This window comes from Pyrus communis, chromosome 5 (genome assembly GCF_041283825.1).
Source record: "Pyrus communis isolate YQ-2024b chromosome 5, ASM4128382v1, whole genome shotgun sequence".
NCBI classification, from domain to species: Eukaryota; Viridiplantae; Streptophyta; class Magnoliopsida; order Rosales; family Rosaceae; genus Pyrus; species Pyrus communis.
This window is the reverse complement of record NC_142569.1, coordinates 35180805-35202305: the sequence shown is the minus strand read 5'-3', so window position 1 is coordinate 35202305 and position 21501 is coordinate 35180805. Positions and strand designations below refer to the sequence as shown.

The following is a 21501-nucleotide window of genomic DNA, read 5'->3' as shown; positions in this document are numbered from 1 at the left end:
GTCGGAACCACCTAAAGTGGTCTGTACGACAGGCTGGCACCTGCCTTGGATCCAAGGTGAGCTTACGGTGTAGAAGATGAACGATCACTTGAAGGCTAGGCCCTACTCTGGCGGAGCACAATCACCGAGGTGTAGGAATATAACCTATAACTCAATCTCATCAACACCACATCTATCACTAACAACATACTCACCTGACTTACCTGAGCGTCCGCGGCACTAATATATAACCAACACAATCACAATAATAATAATGACGATATTCGACATGGCATTTCAATTATAATACCATTTAAAACGTAATTTCTAGAAAGATACCAATCAATATATATATACTGAAAACAAAAGGCCATTCACTGATACGTAGAAGGGTCGTAAGCCCCGAGCCTCGCGTGGTTGCGCTCGTCTTCCGGATAGTCCTCACCTATATGCGAAACAACTATAAAAATGTCAATTTAATGCACGTAACCAACCTTGGGTATTAACTTCTCATACATTGCTCAAATGGGATATTTGAATATACCAACGTGATCTACTCAATCCCATGAACATCCCCATATTTTTAAAATAATTTTTTGACCTCCCACGCGCCGCCACGCGCCGGCACGTGCCTGTCACGCGTGTGGAACCCTAACGGCGTTAGGGAATATTCCATGGAATATTCCGTTAAAACCTTCACAGATGTTAACGACCGTTACCTAACGCCGTTAGAATATTCCGTTAACTCTGACGGAATATTCTCCTCCTTCTCCGGTAAGCTTCGCTGGTCGCCGCCATCTGCAACTCAAATTTCGCTGAAAAACTGGAAAAACTTCAAACCTTAATATCTTCTTCATTTCTCAACCAAATTCCATGAAATTGGTACCAAAATGAAGCTTACAACAAGTAGAACAAAATTTTACCATTTAGGGGACCTAAAACCAACGGAATCTCGTTGGAAAAACTCACGATATTTGGGCCAAACCTGCAACTCCTTGAAACTGGGCTTCCCGATGTCCAAAACACTTCAAAATTGTTCCCCGAGCTTCATGAGAAGGTTCTAAAGCTCCCTAGAACCTTAAAAACTTCTAAAAACCTCACGATCACGTGTGCATGAACAGTGCACAAAAACTGGGTTCTCGGGTTTTCGAAGGTTTCACGTCCTAAAAATGGTATGAATAAGCTCCTGAGCTCACAAGGAACACAAAGGTAACCTCCTCAACGTCGATCCGTGAAAGTAGAAGGTAGTTTGAAGTTTATCCGTACCTTTGCAAAGGAAATGGAAGAAAGTGGAAGAAAATTCGAGAGAGAGAAGAGAGAGAGGGTCCATGGGTGTGAGTGTGTGTGGGTGAGGTCCAGATGGCAGCCCATAAACAAAAACAATTCAAACAAGACCCTACAACGCTAAATAACGTCCAGGGGCAAAATCGTCATTTCACACCTACGGTACGAATAATTCGGAACGGGCTGTCACAATTTTAGTCTTAATCAATTACTCAATTATTCAATCCTATTTATCCTTTGTTTGTTTAATATAGTCTTGCGTGATTAATCGGTTAAATTGGTGTTAAAGCAATCCCTGTGGGATCGACCTCGTATTTGCATATATTACTACAATTGATTCGTGCACTTGCGAGTTTAATTTGGTTTTAACGAATCTATTATTTAGGTTAGTTTAAATGTACATCAAGTGCATTGCATGATCATTTCATTGTTATCATATCAAAAATATTGTTCCATTGCCTGAAAAACCTACAGTTTTTTGTCGAATACAGAAGTAAGGTATTAAAATGACCGAAATAACCCGCACATGACTTATATTGGATGGAAAACTTATCAAAGTTAGGGAAAGGTGTTGAGCCCTTACATGACGGTGTGGAAAAGTAGGTATGACAAATTGCTTAAAATTTTAGTTTATATGACAAATAGAATAGTGCGTACAAGTTCATATGATATTTCAAAAAAATTTCTTTATTTTAATTTATGACTTACCTTGCACTTTACTAATATATAGAATAAAAAATATATATTTTACCTTCCACAATAAAATTATTCATAATTTAAATCCTTTATTCTTTGGGTGAAGATATTTCTTATTTGAGTTAAATTTTATTTTTATTTTTAAAAGAGCTTGTTTGGAAGTGCTTTAACATAACTGAAAAAGTTCTGGTGAAATTATTTTTAAAAAGAATCTTTAGTAAAGATGCAAGTGAATCTTGAAAAAGTACTTAAAGCGCTTTAAGTGTTTTGAGAACTTGAAAACATTTTCGTTATAAGCGCTTTCAGTCATTTATAAAATACTTCCAAATGAGCCAATTTATGTCGACGATTGAAGACTACTAGAAGTGAGTGCCACCATTTAGGAGCGAGTTGGGTCAGATTGTCCAACCAATCGGTTAGCCTAACCATTTAATATTCTTGCACATATTGATACATTATCGGCCATTGACGTCTAATTGATACTATATCTTGCATTCCATAGTTATCAATATTTTTGTCAATAAAAATCTAAGTGGCAATCAACTATTTGACATCATCTTACTTTGGCACACCAGCTGAAAAGAGAAATTTTTATGTGTAATGGGAATATGAGTTGGTACATTACGTGTCTCAATACAAGTGAAGGGACACTTGAAAAAAAAAAAAAAAACTACCTTCAGTTGTGTTATGACACACAATGTACCATCCCCTATTCTGCTTCATTATGCGGGGCAAGCTAATTTGGTTGCTGAATAAGGCACATGAGTAGCATTAAAGCTGTTAGCCAAGAGAGGGTGGTTCGGCCGCTACCACTATGTTGGAATCAAATTCATGCACATCCATAAATGGAGGCAAAATCCAGTTAGAATGACCTATGAACTCCGACGAGGGGAGAATGGAGTTGATTACAGGGTGTTTGTATCTTTATCGGATTACCTACATATCTTTGTGGATGGAGAATCAAACCACTGGTAGAGTTCTAAGAAAGGATGATATATGACGTGCGATACATTAGAATATATCCTTGACGAATATCCTATGTCGAGGCGTACATGAGATGCTTCTCCATGCCTTCGTGTAGACGAACAACGTGCATGAGGGAATATATATATGTACATTGTAGAAAGAGAGAAGTCAGAGAGAGCCCTTGATATATACTCCATCTAGAGTATTTATAAAGATCTTGAGAGAGTAATCTCATTTAAATCAAAATCAATCTAGGAGGAAATCTAGGATAAGATTAGACCTGACATTCTTGGCGTGTTTTTCTCATTCATGTCATTTTCATGACATACCCGATATCTTAACAGGTCATGTCATGTAATATTGTTAAAATGAACGAGTAATATGACTTAACCCGTTACCCGTTCAAGAAAATATATTTTAAATCAATAAATAATCAAATGAAAAACGTAATACTAAAGTAGTATCTACATACCACATAAGTGAGATCAAGGAATCCAATGATAAGAATTTAATCTCACGAAAGGTTTTAATCTCATATGAGACTAAATCCTATGGGTATTGTTGTAGCAAAGGTTTTTTAATTAATGTAGAAGTGTGAAAAGTATAAGAAAAAATTACAAATGCTCGCAATGACAAACTGTCACACCCCGACCTGGAATGTCCACTAGGACCCCGAATTGAGCTATGCTGGCCGACACTAGGAAGGTGACGAAGCCATAAAGTGTGATAGTGTATAAAATGTGAATAAATTAAAAACTAAAAGTGCTTAAGTACACGAGTGAGCGATGAGCGGGTCTGGACCCATTTCACGCGTGATACAGAGCATAGGTAAAGTGCAGTAAGGTAAGATAATGATTATACCATCATAAAAAGACTTATGTACTGAAAAATGCCACGAATCCTCATTGATACAGAATTCTGCTGCTAGAACCTGGAGGGGTGCAAAAATAGAAAATGTGAGTGAGTGAAACAAAACTTTTCAAATCAATTTCAATTACCAAAGGTAGTAACCCCTTGCCGTAATACTTGTATAATTTCCCAGAAAATAACAGGCGTGACTATAACTCAAAACCATAACCAAAATAATAGTCTCACAGCTATGCCGTGTCAAATATCTCAACAAGAATAAGTAACCCAGGTGAACTAAATCAATATGAAATGGTATGTCAGCCGGATCCACCTATTGTGGCCTGTACAGCTGAACCAATAACTCATCAACATGCTAGCCGGAGTCACTTCACGTGACCTGTACGTCTAACTCAATAACTCATCAACATATTAACTAATAGCTCAATAACATGCTAGCCAATATCTCATTAATCTGCTAGCCAATAACATGTTAGCCAATAGCTCAATAACATGCTAGCCAATAGCTCATCAACATGCTAGCCAATAGCATAATAAGATGCTAGCCAATAGCTTAATAAGATGCTAGCCAATAGCTCATCAACATGCTAGCCAATAGCTCAATAAGTATACTTGCACACGAGTCGGAACCACCTAAAGTGGTCTGTACGGCAGGACTGCGTGTAAATAAATACGCTCAAGTGCTACGATCACGTGAAGACTGTGCGAATAATCACGGGTCACCTACGAGTCGGAACCACTTACAGTGGTCTATATGACAGGACTATGCGCCTACCTTGGATCCAAGGTGAGCGTAAGGTGTGAAAGGTGAACATCACGTGAAGGACTGTGCCCTGGCCACGAGCGAGAGCCCTAACACCAGGGTGTAGGTTTATGAGCTCTCAATGCATCTCAACATAACATGTACGACTTATAGGCAACCTGTACGACAGTGTCGGAGTTGCTTATCATTGCAACCTGTACGACAAGGTCGGAGTTGCCTAAAGTATAAATATAGTCATGCCATAACTCGATCATTTCAAATAACACCATAAACTTACCTGAACTTACCTGTGCGTCCTACGTTCCTCTTCGCACTTCAAAGCATTCACAGTAATTCCTTACAGATAGTATACATATGGATGCATCATAATGCAATCTAATACCCAACCATATCATAGCATTTACCAGTATATGCATACATACATATATATATATATATATATATATATATATATATATATATATATATATATATACATGGCCAAATATGCATAATCTGTAACACCCCACTCCCGAACTATTTATTTCGGGAATAATTATCGAGAACAAGTCCAACTAAATATTAGTTTAATTGACCATCATTATTTACGATTATTTACTTCAATCTCTCAATGCCTCACACATTGATTTATGACCAACATTTAACCACCAAAAACATAAGGTTAAATCTCACCTTTCCACCAACTTCCTTCACATTGCTCAATTCCCCAAACAAGGCTTTTGTCTTGATTATTTAATCTCAATTATTGTATGGCTGCATCTAATCTAACGTATTGTTAGACTGCCTATGTGCCCCAAATAGGGATCAAGCCAATCGTAGTTCACATCAATTATTTATAGGTAACATGCATATGGATATACCATGGCATAATCTAAACTTGACCATCTCGTAGTACTTTAGAGCATATAAATATATATAACACAACACAAATTGCTTAATTCAATTTAAAAGTATTTTTGAAATTATCAATCATGTATATATATGAGATAAAAAGGAAAAGATCCACTCACCTGGAGTTCGCCCTATCATTTTCCTAGCATGAATATCGAGGCGTCCTGGACGAACGGCGCCTAGAATAATTATCGAATCACATCTCAGAATTCTTATCAATAGAATACATAATTCACATAAACACATCCTTAAAAACATTCTAAAATAGTTTGAGACCCATTGACCACAAGTTAACCGTCGATCGAAGATCGACGGTAGGGTCTACAACCATGTATAACTCGATTCGGAAGATCCGCATATCAGATTTCCAATCTGCAACTTCCAAAGATACACATTATACTTCTAGAATAACATACTACAATTTCATTACGATCCAACAGTAGGATCTCCGCCAATTGCCCAAACCAAGTGGCGGTTAACATTTATTTTACGAACTTACAAATTCAATTCGAAAATATCCATACATCAGATTCCTGATCCATAAGTTTCTATGGTCATCAAATATTACATACTATAATGTATTAAAGTTTAGTGACGATCCAACGGTCGGATCGTCAATTCATATAATGTTCAAGTAGCGGTCTTTATCAAAACTATGCTCAAACAATGAGATTTCATCAATCGGACTTCACCTATGGAATTGGGGCGTCAAACTTAGCTTAGAAAGGTCAGGGGTGACTCGGCTCAGGCACCGCCGCACACGGCGGTTGGCCCCCTCGACTCACCAGAAAAATCAACTATTTCTAAAAATTCTCAAACTTCACAGAAATGAAGATCTCAATTAGTAGAGTAAGTTTTATACCTATGGCCAAGTCCAACTTAGCCAGGAAAGACTCCAATTTCACTCAAACCCGCTGGAAATCCTAAGATGGGTGTTCTTCGATTCGACTTCCTCAATGTTCCAACATCCCTACAACTGCTTGGATCTTGTTCCAGGGGCCAAGGGGAGTTGATTAAGGGTGGTGGTTAGTGTTGAAATTCTCCGGATCGACGAATCACCTCTAAAACCCGTCGGTGTCACCATGCCCAAATACCACGAATTTGCCCCAATTTCCGTCGAATCTTGGGTGAAAAATAAAGGAGAAGAAGTATGGTGGTGATTGCAGGTGAAGGTGGGGTGAATTTCCCCTGAAAATGGCATAAATTGGCCGGAATTAGAACCGGGTCGAAACCGATTTTGTCGTGGGTTTGGTCGATGGAAGAGAGAGGTCCCTTTCCTGATAAATTTGCTGCCTTTTCTTCTAATTGGTCCCTTGCCAATTGTCTGATTGGTCCACACTTTCTCCTCTATTTCTAATTGGTTCCTTCCCTTTATCATGAATGGTTAGACTTCCCACAAGGTGGGAGTTTAACACTTGAAATCTAAAATATAAATAATCACTTTCAAACGTTTGTAACTATACCATTATAATCTGGACTCACAAACAGTTTTTGCGTATGCGTTCGTACCAATGAGTACTACACAAATGCACTGTAGGAATAAGTTATACATTTCTCTAGACAATGCTCCACGGAAGTCAAAGTCCGTGCCTTTGGGGCATTTTCGTCAATTCACTATTTTAAATTTTATAAAACTTAAAATTAGGGATGGGTTGTCACACAAACTTTACAACTTTTTTGAAGATGTTAACTCCGAAATTCACCACCATAATCCCATAAAATTATAGATGTGATGACCCATCCCTAATTTTTTATGTAATTTCTCCCCGAGTATGTGAATTGACTATTATGCCCTTAGAGGCAAGTCATGTGGACGTGTTTATTCCTCTCTTAATTTATTCTCACTTCCGTAATTAATATGTACACATTGTTACGAGTGTACGTGAATTTTTATCAGTGTGGAAACACTATTACATATAGATTTCGATTTCCTTCTACTGTAGAAAACCTGAAACCCTATCCATTGTATTCTTTAAATCTACTCGTGCCCTCTCCCTTTTTTCTTCACTCACCAATCAACTCCCTCAAATCTCTCACCAATCCCATCATTTCCCTCTACACGGCACCCAATCAGAAAAGCAAGAAAATATCTCACTCTTTCTCTCTTCTTTCTTTCTCCCTTCCAAAGCTCTCTTTCTCTGCAACTGCCATGAATGAGCACCAAAGCTCGTAGATCGAGCTTAAAAACCCCACCATTACATTTATCTCACCTTCATGAACTCAACCATACCAACCAACCTTAGTTTGGCCGAGTTTTGGACGTTGAACTCAGAAGGTTTGAACTCAGTGAGTTTGAGTTCATCAATTTTCAGGCCGAGTTAAGGAGGTTGGGAGGTCGAGGAAGCTTTCCCACAACTTCCCAAGACCTCTAGGACAATTTTGAAGAAGTTTGGATGTCAAAACAACCGAGTATCAAGGAGTTCACTTTTGGCCGGAAATTTCGAGGTGATTTCTGACCACCTTCGTCCACTTTTTGGACTCCAAAGAGGTATAACGATTCTACTCTTTATAAGCTTCAAATCCATATAAAGTAGGTTGAAAATGGTTGAGAAATGAAGAAGTTATGCAAGTTTGAAATTTTTTCTAAAAATCGACGAGATTCGAGTTGCAGACGGCAGCGCCAGCGGCGGAAGACGAAGCTCGCTAGAGAAGACAGGGAATATTCCGTCAAAGTCGACGGAATATTCTAACGACGTCATGTAACACTGTTAATCTCTGTTAAGCTTTTAATGGAATATTCCTAATGGCGTCAGTCACACTGACGGCACGTGCCTGCGGGTAGGGGCGCGTGCGGGGTCCAAAAATTTAGCTGAAAATTTGTGTAGATTTGTGACGTCAAGTAGATCGATTTCATGTATTTAAACCCTAGGTTTGAGCAAACTATGGGGGTTTTATTTAAGTTTCCGTATATGTGCTAATTAATTCTATTATAGTTATTTCACATATAGGGGAAACGTATCTCGAGGACGTACGAGGCCAGGCTAGACTCGGGGGCTACGACCTTGCAATGTACTTGTGAGTGGGCAATTTATTTTATACCTATACATATTTATAGTTTCCCTAAATGCATAGTTACTTCACTTTTACGCTTATATTGCCAAGTATTCGTCATTGTGATATTAAATGTGATAAATGCTGCTATATGGTTGGGATATTACTATCATGACATTCATACATATCTATACATGCTCATCTTGTTGCACCGGTGTTAGTACTCACCCCAGGGCCAGGGCTAGTCCTTTATGTGTATGTTCACATCGCACCATTCGCTCACCTTGGATCTAAGTTAGGTGCCAGTCCTGTCGGGCAGATTGCATTAGGCTATCCGACTTGTATGTGACGTGCTTCTACACCAGCCTTCACGTGATCATAGTACTAGAGCGTATTGATTACGCCCAATCTTGTTCATGTCAGAGATTATTTGTTCGAACTCATGTGTCAGCTTAGATGGATGAGCACTTAGCTATACTTGATTATCACATGATTTTTATTATTGAGGCATTGATATATCATGACTTGGCATATTTCTTGGTTATATTGTTGTTATTGTTGTTTACCTACCTATGTAGTATGTTTTAAGGAAACTATACTTGTTTTACGGCGAAGGGCTACTATATTCGAAAATAAAGGTTTTCGTATAAGCATTGTTTTGCTGACCCACTCAACTTTGTTTTTCGCCCCTCCATGACCTAGATAGCTGTACTAGGAATCTCGGCAATTCTGACATTATCTTCGGTTTACACGTATGAACTTATCATTGTTGTGTAATAAGTGTACTTTAGCTGCTTTGACTACTCCTTGGTAGTCGTACTGTCTTTTAAGCTCTGAATAATTATAGTGGGTTATTCCCACGATTGCGCACTTTTTCACTGTTTAGTATAATTAGTTCTAATTAGTTTTAAATTTATTCATTTTTTCACTTCACTTACCCTTATGGTTACATCACCTCACGGTGATGGCCAGCATGCTCCGACCTTCCTAGGTCAGGGTGTGTCAATAGATTTAAAAAGGGTACATTACACAGAATTACCTCAACTATTGGGTCATTAACAGTTTCATACCTCGTCTTTAAAAAGTTTCAATGTCATACTTCATCTACGAATTTGTTACAATTTCATACCTTCCGTCAATTGTCTGTCAATTCCTCTGTTAAAACGCTGACGTGGCCAGGGCCGGTCCAGAGATTTTTGAGGTCCGGAGCGACGTTAAAAAATGTGCCGTTACTTTATATAAGAAAATTATTTGTTTTCACATGTAGGACATTGATAAAATTATACTTAGAAAAACACTTCAAACTTAATAATTTAGAAATAAGGAAAAACCAATTTATTTTGTATCGTGAGAAGGAACAAAAAAACTCTGGGTTTACAAGTAGATAGATATAAGTTTTGTTTTCCATCTGAACTTTTAAAGTGTTTTTGTATAAATTGTGAGGTGTTTTTTCTTATTTACTAACCTTGTCAATATGGGACTAAAAAATAATGATATTTTTTATTCTTTAATTGATATGTATAAGTAATAAATTGGTACTAAATTAAACTTTTTGATGACACGTTATATGATTTGCAAATTTGGTCTAAAAATTTGGTCAACGCATTACTATTAGTAGAAGATTAGGAACAAATGTTTAAAAATAACAACCCACATAGCTACTAGCTATTAATTAAAAATAAATTAACAACCAAACAAAAATTCGTAAAAATTGAAAAGAATAAACATGCACTTAGCATTTCGAACTTAGGATATCTCGTTAATTTTAAACAACAAAAACCATTGATTCTAATTGAACTTCTTGATCATTTAGCCAAATTTTATATATTTATACTCTTATAAAACGAAATTTGTAAAAATTGAAAAACAAATAAGCACATATGTGTTTTGAACGCAAGACCTCCTTAGTAATTTCAAATGAAAAAACCACCAGTTCTAGTTAAACTTCTTTGTCATTGAACCAAATTTTATAAATCTATACTCTTATGAAAACATATACAAATATACCACCCTAATAATTTTGGTGCCCCTAATTATTTTGGGCCCCGGACGATCTTCCTGCTCGCACTGGGCTAGGGGCAGCCCTGGACGTGGCAAGTGATGAGACCCATTTTCTATTAAAATATTAATTAAATATTAAAAAAAAAAAAGAAGAAGAAAGAAACCCAAACCCAGATCTCATCCCCCTTCCCATCTTCCCCATCCGTCCCCCCTTCCAAACCCATAACCCCCCCCCACCTCGGTCCCCCACGCTCTCTCTTCCTCCCTCCCATGGCGCTCCTCCCCTTCATCCTCCTCCTCCTCCTTCTCCTCCTCCACCCTCGCACCCACCTTTTTCCCTCCTCTACACACCCTACTCCTTAAATCACACCAATTCCCTCCCATTCAAAAACCCCCAGTTCGTCTTCCCCCCACCTGAGCCCAACCTGCAACCCAAAAAAAAAAAAAAAAAACAAAAAAAAAAACCATCTTCATCTTCCCATAGAGGGTGGGTGCAGGGAAAGGGGGGGGATTAGGGAAGAAGGAGTTGGAGGAAGAGAGGGCACGAGGGGGGGTGTGGTTCTGGGTTTGGAAGGATGGGTTTTGCGAGGGGGAATGGATTTGGGTTTGGGTTTCTTTCTTTTTTCTTTTTTTTTAATATTTAATTAATATTTTAATAGAAAATGAGTCCCGTCACTTGCCACGTTAGCATTTTAACGGAGGAATTAATGGACAACTGATGGAAGGTATGAAATTGTAACAAATTCGTTGATGAGGTATGACACTAAAACTTTTTAAAGACGAGGTATGAAACTGTTAATGACCTAATAGTTGAGGTAGTTCTGTGTAATTTACCCATTTAAAAATTTAGCTGTTAGTTGTCGTTCAATTTTGCGCTTCATTCTTTTCATCGAATTTTGTTTCAAATTTTATCAGCAGATGCAGAAAGATGAATGGTTTGGATTATTAATATCACGTATAGATTTTTTCGGTTGGTGAAAATATTGCTTGGAGTTCATAAAGTCTCTAAAAATTATATAACATTGACTCATATTTCAGTTAATGGTAAATATCAGAATGTGATATCAACGATCCGAGCAGTTCATTTTTCTGCATCCTCTAAAAGATTATGTCTTTAAAAAATGAAATCAAGTGAGAAGAATAGAGCATAAACGCGGTTTATGGATTATGGTGTCAAATTTCAGAGTTGACATCTTCACGAAAGATGTAAAGCTTGTCATGAGTGACTGTATATATTTATTTTTTTTTACATTTTCACACTTCTACATTAATTATTATAAATTTCTATTAATTTTGCATTGAAACAAAGACCACTATTCATGAGGGTTTGTAGGGTTTAAAAAATCAAACGGCAATGTACCCATCTCAAAGCGTAGAAGATGCAATCACGAGTGTTTGCATATTTTTTTTCACATTTTTTACACTTGTAAATGAACTATTATGAATTTTTTAATGTGCTTTGGTATCTTTAAATTGCTTTGATATTTTTAATGTGCTTTGAATTTTTAAATCTCACTTATATGAGATTAAATATTGTAGCTATTGTAGTAAGGTTTTTTTAGTAGTTTAAAATTATCAAACAAATTTGGGTAAAGTACAAAAAACTACATCAACTATTGGTGTCACGACACTTTCACACCTCATCTTTTAAAATTGACAATGTCATACCTCATCTTACGAATTTGTGCCAATGTTATACCTTCCATTAGTCTGTCGTTAATTTGTCAGTTAAATGCTGACATGGCTTGATTCAAGGCCCACTTTTATTAAAAACTAAAAAAAAAAATCATTTAACATTTTTTAAATATTAAAATAATAAAGAAAAGTAAAAAAAAAAAAAAAACAAAAACAAAACCTTTCTTCCTTTTCCCCCCTTCCCTCCCTCCCCCATCTACCTGTTGCAACCCAGAAAACAAAAGAAGAAAAAAAAAAAAAAACAAAACAAAACTTCATCCATTCCCCCTCCCCCACGCGTCATTCTCTCTTCTCCCCTATCCCCCACCCCCTCTTCTCCCCCACCCGAGCCCCTACATGCAACCCAGAAAAGCAAAATTTGAGAAGGGATTATTTTAAGCAAGATTAATTGACTAACCTCCCTCACATCCAGCACCAAACAACACCAAGTAACCAGACACAAAATTTAGGGAATGAGAGGCCCTTGGACATGGAAATCCCAATCCCCCATCTGGGTCAGAAAGTTTACTGCAATAAACAGAATCAACCCTAGAGACTTACTTGTAAAGCCTTATCCCTAAAGACTTACCTTGGTCGACGACGACAGGACGATCTCCGGTGGACACCATACTAGGAACGGGAGCTTCTGGTTCATCGCAAAGAAGCGGCGGCGTCGTGGATCGAGGTCGGTTTTCGGGAGGAGTAGTGAGCGGAATGGGACCCGAAGGTGCTACTCGGTTGGGGCTTCGGCGACGTATGGGACGTGTTCGGATTTTCCGGTAGCAATGGGGACGGACTCGAGTGGGGAGCTGTTTGGGAATGGAGATGCGAATTGGGCGACGAAAGGTTTTGATTTTTGTGTTTTATTTTAATTTTTAATTTTTATTTACTTTTCTTTATTATTTTAATATTTAAAAAATATTAAATGATTTTTTTTTAGCTTTTAATAATATTTTATTAATTTTTTTTAATAGAAAGTGGGCCCTGAATCAAGCCACGTCAGCATTCAACTAACAAATTAACGGCAGGCTAACGGAAGGTATAACATTGGCACAAATTCGTAAGATGAGGCATGACATTGTCAATTTTAAAAGATAAGGAATGAAAGTGTTGTGACACCAATAGTTGAGGTAGTTTTTTGTATTTTACCCAACAAATTTTTTTTTTCCTAATTAGATTGAAACAGATTACCTACACGTAAACCTATTAAGAACCCATTATTAATGGGTCCTTAACATGTGACATGACAACAACCCGATTAGTTAACGTGTTGACTTGAAACCTGTTATTTTTGTGTCATTTTGGTCGGGTTAACATGTTGTGTAAGGAATTGCCGGTCTAGATAAGATATCCAATCCCCCTAGGATTATGATTATGTTGCTTAATCCCCAAAGATATCCTAATTTGAGTTGAATAGGGTTTTCGTATTAGGGAGACAAATAATATCTTTAATGGGCTTAGAGCTAATGGAGCCGTGCCGAACTACTGTGGCCTATGGTAATTCAAACCAGAATAATAGCTATGATCTCACTCAAAGGGCTTTCTGGTCATTCTGACAAACCTGAGTCCCATGTGTCATCAACCTAGAAACTCACTGTCCTACAAATGCCTCAAACTATTCTTCTAAGAGTGTGCTCCGCTCGAGGATGGATAGTTATCAACGGACCTTGTACTAATCTTTCCAAAACGACATTTTTTGGGATACTCATCGAAATGATCTTTGAACTACTTATTTGATTCGAAGCTAGCCAAGCATAACTAGTCATACTTGCTTGTCTCTCAAAGATCTATCTTTTGGAGTTTGGAACCGTATTGTAGACCCTTGGTCGGAGTTTCTGATACATTGCTGAAAAGATGAATGCAAGGCGGAATGACTATATATTCTTGGAAGGATTTAGATGCTTTTGGATATAATTTGCTAAGTTTATTTTACTCAAGACTTTAATCCTGTTAGATAAAACACTTAGAAATTTTCATCTGCTGCTTCCTCGTCAAGAAATATAGCTTCATCCAACAATCTGTCCGAAGTAAGCAAACTTCGGAGTTAAGCAACGAAGTCAAGCATGAATAAGCTTGATAATTAGAATACCACCCTATTACGACTCTAGGTTCCAGACTTATGGAAAATCATTTACTCTGAAACTTAGTTCAATGCATTAATCGAATTGAGGATGATAGAGTGATAAACTTTGTCTGGAATGGCCTCCAGATCTTAATGCCAATTCGACATGCTCCAATTACCTTGTTGGCAGTGTAGTAATGGCAAACACTTGCATAAGATTAATCTAAGTGTTTGTGAGATATTTTAAGCATGACTTTATATCCATTTGTTCGTTGCACCTTGCCCCATTCGAGATGTGAGGATTTTAATAATCGCAATGTGTAACCAAGAAGGAGTTTCCTTTCCAGTTTGAATTGCATATCTATCCTAGTGAAGCTTAAACAGAAGTTTTGTTAGGAACTTTGTCGGTTGCACATGGACCAACTGAAACATTTTTGGAATCCTTTTGTCATACCTTATATGCATCAGACATGAGCGTCTCCTATCAAACTACACTTAGTTGACTTATATAAAGCATTTTTGTGCATCGGAGCTTCGTTAGAGTAAACTTCTATCTTGGGATTTTCCTTGTCTGAATGCCCCGTTTGAACCTGCTTTAGGCATGAGATCATTGCAGAATGTACTTGACTTAGTACATTGGTCTGAGATAGAAGTAATCGTACTCAGGGACGAAGTTCAAAGCTACCACTCGGCTGATTTTCGATTCGCCCTTTCAATTATTTCCTCAAATAGCCCACGTTTGCATAAACTTTTCAGAGGCTGGATGGTGCACTTGAAGCTTTTAGATCAAGGGGCCATGTCCTTATGTTCGTAGTCCACCTATTGTAATTGCGCTTAATATGACTTGAACTTCCCAAGCTACTAGCTAGAACACCATGGAATGCACTAGGTCTTTATGTGTTGCTCAACCACCGTCTAGCACCTTTTGGAACCGCAAAGAGCATAGTAGTAATGGAAGTAATGCTCCACTCTGGATCAGTATCACTAGGGTTGTAGGCCCACTTGAGAGATGGTATGCTAAGTAGAATGAGCATGATTCACGAGTGACTAGTGTTTGGCGAAAAGTACAGCCCACGGTACCCGAAGCCACAAATCCATGGTAATGGATGGTGTATAGTCTGGAGATGGAAGTCATCGTTTATTTATATATAATATATAAATACATGGTTTGCGGGGTGTGGGTGTGTGTGTGAAGCTGACTTGTTAAGTTTTGTTTAGCGAGTAATGTTACACTTATATTTTTCATACTACATTTTTATCACCTTTCTAATAGAGATAGGATTCACACTTGTTGAGTTTTGTTTAGCGAATAATACTACATTTACCACATTTTTTTATCCTACATTTGTACCACCTCTTTAACAAAAGGTAGAATCTACCAACATATGTGAATCATATCTCTATTAAAGAGATGGTAGAAATGTTGTATGAAAAATGTAATAAAAGTAGATTTTTTTTTGTTGTTCAGCTTTGTTTTGTGGAGGATGAATGGATGGGCCATGCCACTCCCCACTACTGCTGAGTCAACTTGCCGAGGAGTCGAAAGATCGGCCCCGAGGAAATGCAGGCCGAGGTGACCGTGACACTATAAATATATGAGGCAAACGCACTTGTTAGATTGTCTCCAAATCACAAAAGGAAGTTTTTAAGGAAGTCACAGCCTTTGATTTCACAAAAGAGACGCATACAAAAATACACCAAGATAGATAACAAGAAAGAGTGGGAGAGTGTAATAAACAGTCTATAGAGAGAGAGACCAATGAAATTAAGAGGAGATTCAAAGAGTGAGGGTGCAGTGGTGGATTCGGAGGATATGTCTGTTGATTGGAGAGGCAGACCCTGCAAGCCAACCAACCATGGTGGAATGAGGGCTGCTGTTTTTGTCCTTGGTCTCTCTCCCTTTCTCAGAATTATTTAGTTTACACCATATATATATATACATACTATTGTGTAGCTGTGTGTGATCTTATTTAGCTGTCCCTTCTAGTTCTTGGCATTGCTGATGATATTAATCTAAATGGTAAATGATATATATACATAAATGTGCAGGTCTGCAGGGTTTTGAGATGATGGCAATAGCAGGTGTTGGGAACAATCTGATTACGTATGTACTAAATGAGATGCACTTTTCACTGTCAAAGTCTGCAAACATAGTCACGAACTTCATAGGGACAGTCTTCCTCCTCTCCCTCCTTGGTGGCTACCTCTCTGATTCATACCTTGGGAGCTTCTGGACCATGATCATCTTCGGCTTTGTCGAGCTCTCTGTAAGCAGTCCAGTTCCCTCATTTTTCTTTTTCTTTCTGATTTTACGTTTATATGGTGGTGTCATGATTTCAAGCACTATATATACATGTGTGTGTGTATATGGTGGAGTTTACATATATATTCAAGATTCTCTGTCTCTCCTCAAATCCAAGTTTATCTTATTAAATGAAAAAAATAAAATCTTATCTTATTTTACTAACACTAAATCAATAAAGATCCAAAAGTAGTCGACTCTTATCATTTCAGACTCCTATACAGTATACACCACCAACTTAAAAAAAATAAAATGTACGAATGTTATATGTTGGTTTATGAAGAAAGTTGGGGTTTCACCATAAAACCAATTGACAATATGGGGAGTAGCCTAGCCTTTTATAAGCCCATGCAAGTCCCTCCTCCTTTTAATGTGAGACTCATTCTTAACAGTTTATACGGGATCCCATTGTTTTGCATCCCCAAAGAGGAAAAAAGCATATTTTATGTGGCATAATAATAGTGCTCCTGAATTTGAATGCGCAAACTATGAAGAGAATACTAATTTTTTCTTTCTAATTAGAATGATTAATGACTAATTTTTGGAGTAATTAAACTGGTTGCAGGGTTTTATATTGCTGTGCGTGCAAGCCCATCTCCCACAATTAAGGCCACCCTCCTGCAACAATATTATGTCATCCCATGAGCATGAGGAGGAGTTATGTCCTGAGGCAAAGGGCTACAAGGCCCTGATATTCTTTGCTGCAATATACCTGGTGGCCTTAGGAAGCGGTTGCCTAAAACCGAACATAATCTCTCATGGGGCCGACCAGTTCAGGAGGGACGACTCCAAGCAGTCTAAGAAGCTATCATCTTACTTCAACTGCGCTTACTTCGCCTTCTGCACCGGAGAACTCATTGCACTAACAGTCCTTGTTTGGGTCCAAACACACTCCGGGATGGATGTTGGGTTTGGAGTCTCAGCAGCTGCCATGGCAATGGGATTATTCTGCTTGACTTTTGGTACATCTCTTTACAGGAACAAACCCCCTCGAGGAAGTATTTTCACTCCTATTGCTCAAGTAATTAACCAACCTGATGATCTCACTAATTGCCTCCTTTCTCCCTGCTTCTCTAACTTCTCCAATGTTACCATGTGCTTTTTTTCTTCTCTACTTTATTTCCGTCCTTTTGAAATTGAGGAGCCTTTTTTTTTTTTTGTTAATTTAGTCCTTCCTTCCGTTTAATTGTTGAGATATATTGCTTTTGTTGTACTTTTTTAAAGCTAACTGAGCAAGTTTGGTTGTTATAAGCACTTTTAATTGTTAGAAAGCGTTTTAACTCAAATTCCGTTACACAGCCAAATGCAGTTCTTTGAAAAATAATAAAAAGTCTTTCGTAAAATTTTTATATTAAAAACTCTTCAACGACTTTCTTTTATCACTGAGGGCAACTTTTATTTTTTATTTTTTATTTTTTTATTATGAAGGACGTTTGTTTTAATTCAAAATCCTTATAAAGTGCGACTCTTTTTTGGTTTTTTGTCCTTATAGCACAAAATATGTTTTTAATAAGTATTTTTAATTGAAAAAAAAAATTGTGAGGAACTTTTTATTAGTTCTCCCTGTAAAAAATCTATTTACTTGATCAAGAATTGTGTCTCTTTGAGTGTGCCTGGTGTGTATTGCTGTTAAGTGACTTTCTTATGGCTTAGTTTTCTATTATATTGTAATTATTCTTGGCCTGAGAGTAAACTAGTGTATTCTTTTTCTTTGCTGATTTATAAAAAGATCTATTAACAAAATTGGATAGAAGCTTTGCTAAACACACTACTATTGTTGTGTGATGCTTTCTTTCTTTTCTTTCTTTCTATCAAAGTGAAAATTTTGTATATGCCAGTCAGATGACTTGAATCCTTTTTGTCTTTCTTTTAGCACCCCCAATATATATATATACACACACTAGTCAATACATGGATATATAGGTTCGATTTGGCACCGACCTAATACTTTAAATTATGAATAAATTTAGAAAGTGGGTTTGATCACCGTCTCTTCTCAATCCTTTTAATCAATATTGTTAGAAAAAACACTCCACCGACTATAAATTATAGCAAAATACTTCAACAACTCAATTGGAGGGAGAAAAAAATCTCTCATCTATTAACAAGTCATGTTCTAATTGATTTTAAGTTGTAAAATTTAGTTGGGGTTATAAAGTAAATTGATATTTCTTTATATATAAATTGTGATGTTATCATGAAAAAGATATATTATTTTTATTAAAGGAAAATGGATTGTTCGAAACCATTTTACTAATTTAGGGGAGAGGGGAAGTTTCAAACTCAAAATGCATGAGTGAAAACTCAAACACCTTATCCACTAGAATATTAGATCACATGTGTTATAGGTACTTAAATGTGAGAAACCTTTTAATTCACTTATCCATTTTTTATGCTCATCAGGTTTTTGTTGCTGCGTTTACAAAGAGAAAGCAAATCTGTCCTTCAAATACAGAAATGCTGCATGGAAACCGAAACAGTGTGCCAATGTCAAACCACCTCTTTGTTCCCATGTCACCAAACGTCACTACTCTCCTCCACACTGAAAAGTTCAGGTGGAATTATTCAAATGCTTAATTTAAATTCAGTAAAGTAACAAACTAATAAACTTCTACTTGTTTTCTTTTTTTCCTTTTTGTTGTTTTTATCTTCCTTTATGTATGAGAATCTAAGATTAATACAATTTTTTTCCCTATCCCCTCTGCATTAATGAGGGAGAAAAAGTTTGAATTAATGTATCAAATCAAGATGCCTCTTCTTTTGCTAATGTCAATTTATGTCAACGTCTTTTAAGAGCACTCTTTATCCTGCTTAATTTTGATAGAAAAAGTTGGGATTATGGAGCATATAGTAATCAGAACTAATTTCTATCTAGTGACTCTAACTAGTACTACTGATACTGCAGATTCCTGGACAAGGCATGCATCAAAATTGAAGATGGAAGTCAGCGGATCGAAAGTTCTTGGAGATTATGCACCGTCGCACAGGTGGAGCAAGTCAAAATCATTTTCTCAGTTGTGCCCATTTTTGCATGTACCATCATCTTCAACACAATTTTAGCTCAACTCCAGACATTCTCCGTCCAGCAAGGAAGTTCCATGAACACTAGGATCGCGAAAGGTTTCAAAGTTCCCCCAGCTTCGCTTCAAGCCATCCCTTACATTATGCTCATCTTCCTTGTCCCTCTCTATGAAATTGTCTTTGTCCCTGCTGCAAGAAAAGTGACAGGAAGGGACTCGGGGATCTCACCTTTGCAAAGAGTTGGCACTGGCCTCTTTATTGCTACTTTTTCCATGGTTTCAGCTGCATTGATTGAGCAAAAGAGAAGAAACGCAGCCTTGTATTCGAACCAAGCCCTTTCTATCTTTTGGATTGCTCCACAGTTTCTCATCTTTGGCCTTTCGGAGATGTTCACCGCGGTGGGGCTCATAGAGTTCTTCTACAAGCAGTCATTGGAGGGGATGCAGTCCTTTCTGACTGCCATGACATACTGCTCATACTCGTTCGGCTTCTATTTGAGCTCCCTCCTTGTTTCTCTGGTGAACAAGGTGACCTCAACTTCTTCAAATGGTGGGTGGCTCAGTGACAATGATCTCAACAGGGATAGGCTAGACCGTTTCTATTGGCTGCTCGCTGCGCTCAGCCTCACCAACTTCTTCAATTACCTTTTCTGGTCTAATTGGTATTCTTACAACCCGTCTTTATCACCGAAAGAGTCCTCTTCCTCCTACGGAAAGGACTTGGAAAGCAATAGCTTCAACCCTTCAAAGCCTGTTGTTGAACCTCACAATTAATATTCTAACTTGATGAACTAATTCTCATATTCATCGTCTCTTGTAGTTGTAGTAGTTGTACATGTACAAATTTAAAAGGAAAAGCTCCTCCATCGATTAATAGTATGATATATATATATATATATATATATATATATATATATATATATGGTACCTCTAATTATTTAGTGCAAATTATGCATCTGCATGCTAGCAGGTTTTATTTAATTAAATGCGAGAATTGAATCAATAATTTTTATGAAGCTAATTAACTAGGTCTATGATCCATCAACTAAAAGTCTACACCATTCAATGAACCCTCCGTTGTCCTACTTCTATTCTATAGATGGATATTGTGTTGAAAAATATTAGTATTTTATAATTATTTAATTATTTGATCTTAGGCCCAGCGCTAGAACTAGGTTTTTGTTTAGCGATTAAGGCTTAGTTGAGTATAAATATAATGCTTGTTATTTGTTTGTGAACAACTTGTAGTTATTTGGTTGTAGCCGTCTTGTATTTCGTTTGTTCGTCGTTTATTTTCAACTTGGTATCAAAGCAAGTTTAATCTTTCGAGATTTAATCTGTTCTTGATTCTATCAGTATGTCTTTTTTGTTTAGATTATCGCTGTTTTAGTTTGAAAAACCAAAAAAGTCTGAAAAGGAAAAACTGTCATTGGGTTGAGCCGCCGGATTCGCGCCGCACCGGAGCCAAGCTGAAACCTAAAGTCTGAGTAACCGAAGCCACCACGCCCAGCATCCGTGACCACCACCATCTTCCGCCCGCATCACGCAGGAAAACTTAACCCATGATCTTGCAACTCGACCCATCGTCACAGTACCTGCTCTGATTGCTGCCAGAATTCGTCCTGCCTGTAGTCGCACTAGTTCCCTGGTCATCGCCGATCTATGTCGGAAGTCGCCGTTTGATAGTGTCCGCATAGGAACCCAGAAAATCTCTGAGTTAGAATTCTGACGCTGCTGCTCGCTAGAATTTCTTGTTATTGCTGCGCTCTTGTTTTGTGCAATGTGAAGGATACGACTCATTATCAAATTAGCACAAAAGAGAAAAATAGATAATAAAAAAAACGAGAGAAAAGGAAAAAGAAAAAAAAAAAAGGAAAGAAAAAGAAATATTTGGTTGTTTAGTTTGAGAGGCCCGGGCAAGAAGGAAAGAATAGTGGGCCTTGTTCTGAAGGCCCACATTGTTCGGATATCTGACGTTGTTCTTTGCAATAATCAGTCGAGTGTT

General features: G+C 37.4%; 1 protein-coding gene across 1 annotated transcript; it reads left to right on the top strand.

The window, feature by feature from the left end:
* Positions 1 to 15794: 15794 nt before the first annotated feature.
* On the top strand, positions 15795 to 20364 carry LOC137724353 (protein NRT1/ PTR FAMILY 4.4-like). Its single transcript, XM_068463091.2, has 5 exons — positions 15795 to 16063; positions 16224 to 16441; positions 17042 to 17497; positions 18880 to 19031; positions 19382 to 20364. Exons 1-5 carry the CDS (start codon positions 15934 to 15936, stop codon positions 20268 to 20270), a joined length of 1845 nt encoding a protein of 614 aa, XP_068319192.2. The 5' UTR covers positions 15795 to 15933; the 3' UTR covers positions 20271 to 20364.
* Positions 20365 to 21501: the final 1137 nt, after the last annotated feature.

Coding starts and splice junctions, on each gene's coding strand:
- LOC137724353 (XM_068463091.2), top strand. CDS start 15,934: ATGAAATTAAGAGGAGATTCAAAGAGTGAGGGTGCAGTGGTGGATTCG. Junction 17,498..18,879: donor TTTTCACTCCTATTGCTCAA/GTAATTAACCAA, acceptor TATGCTCATCAG/GTTTTTGTTGCTGCGTTTAC. Junction 19,032..19,381: donor CTCCACACTGAAAAGTTCAG/GTGGAATTATTC, acceptor CTGATACTGCAG/ATTCCTGGACAAGGCATGCA.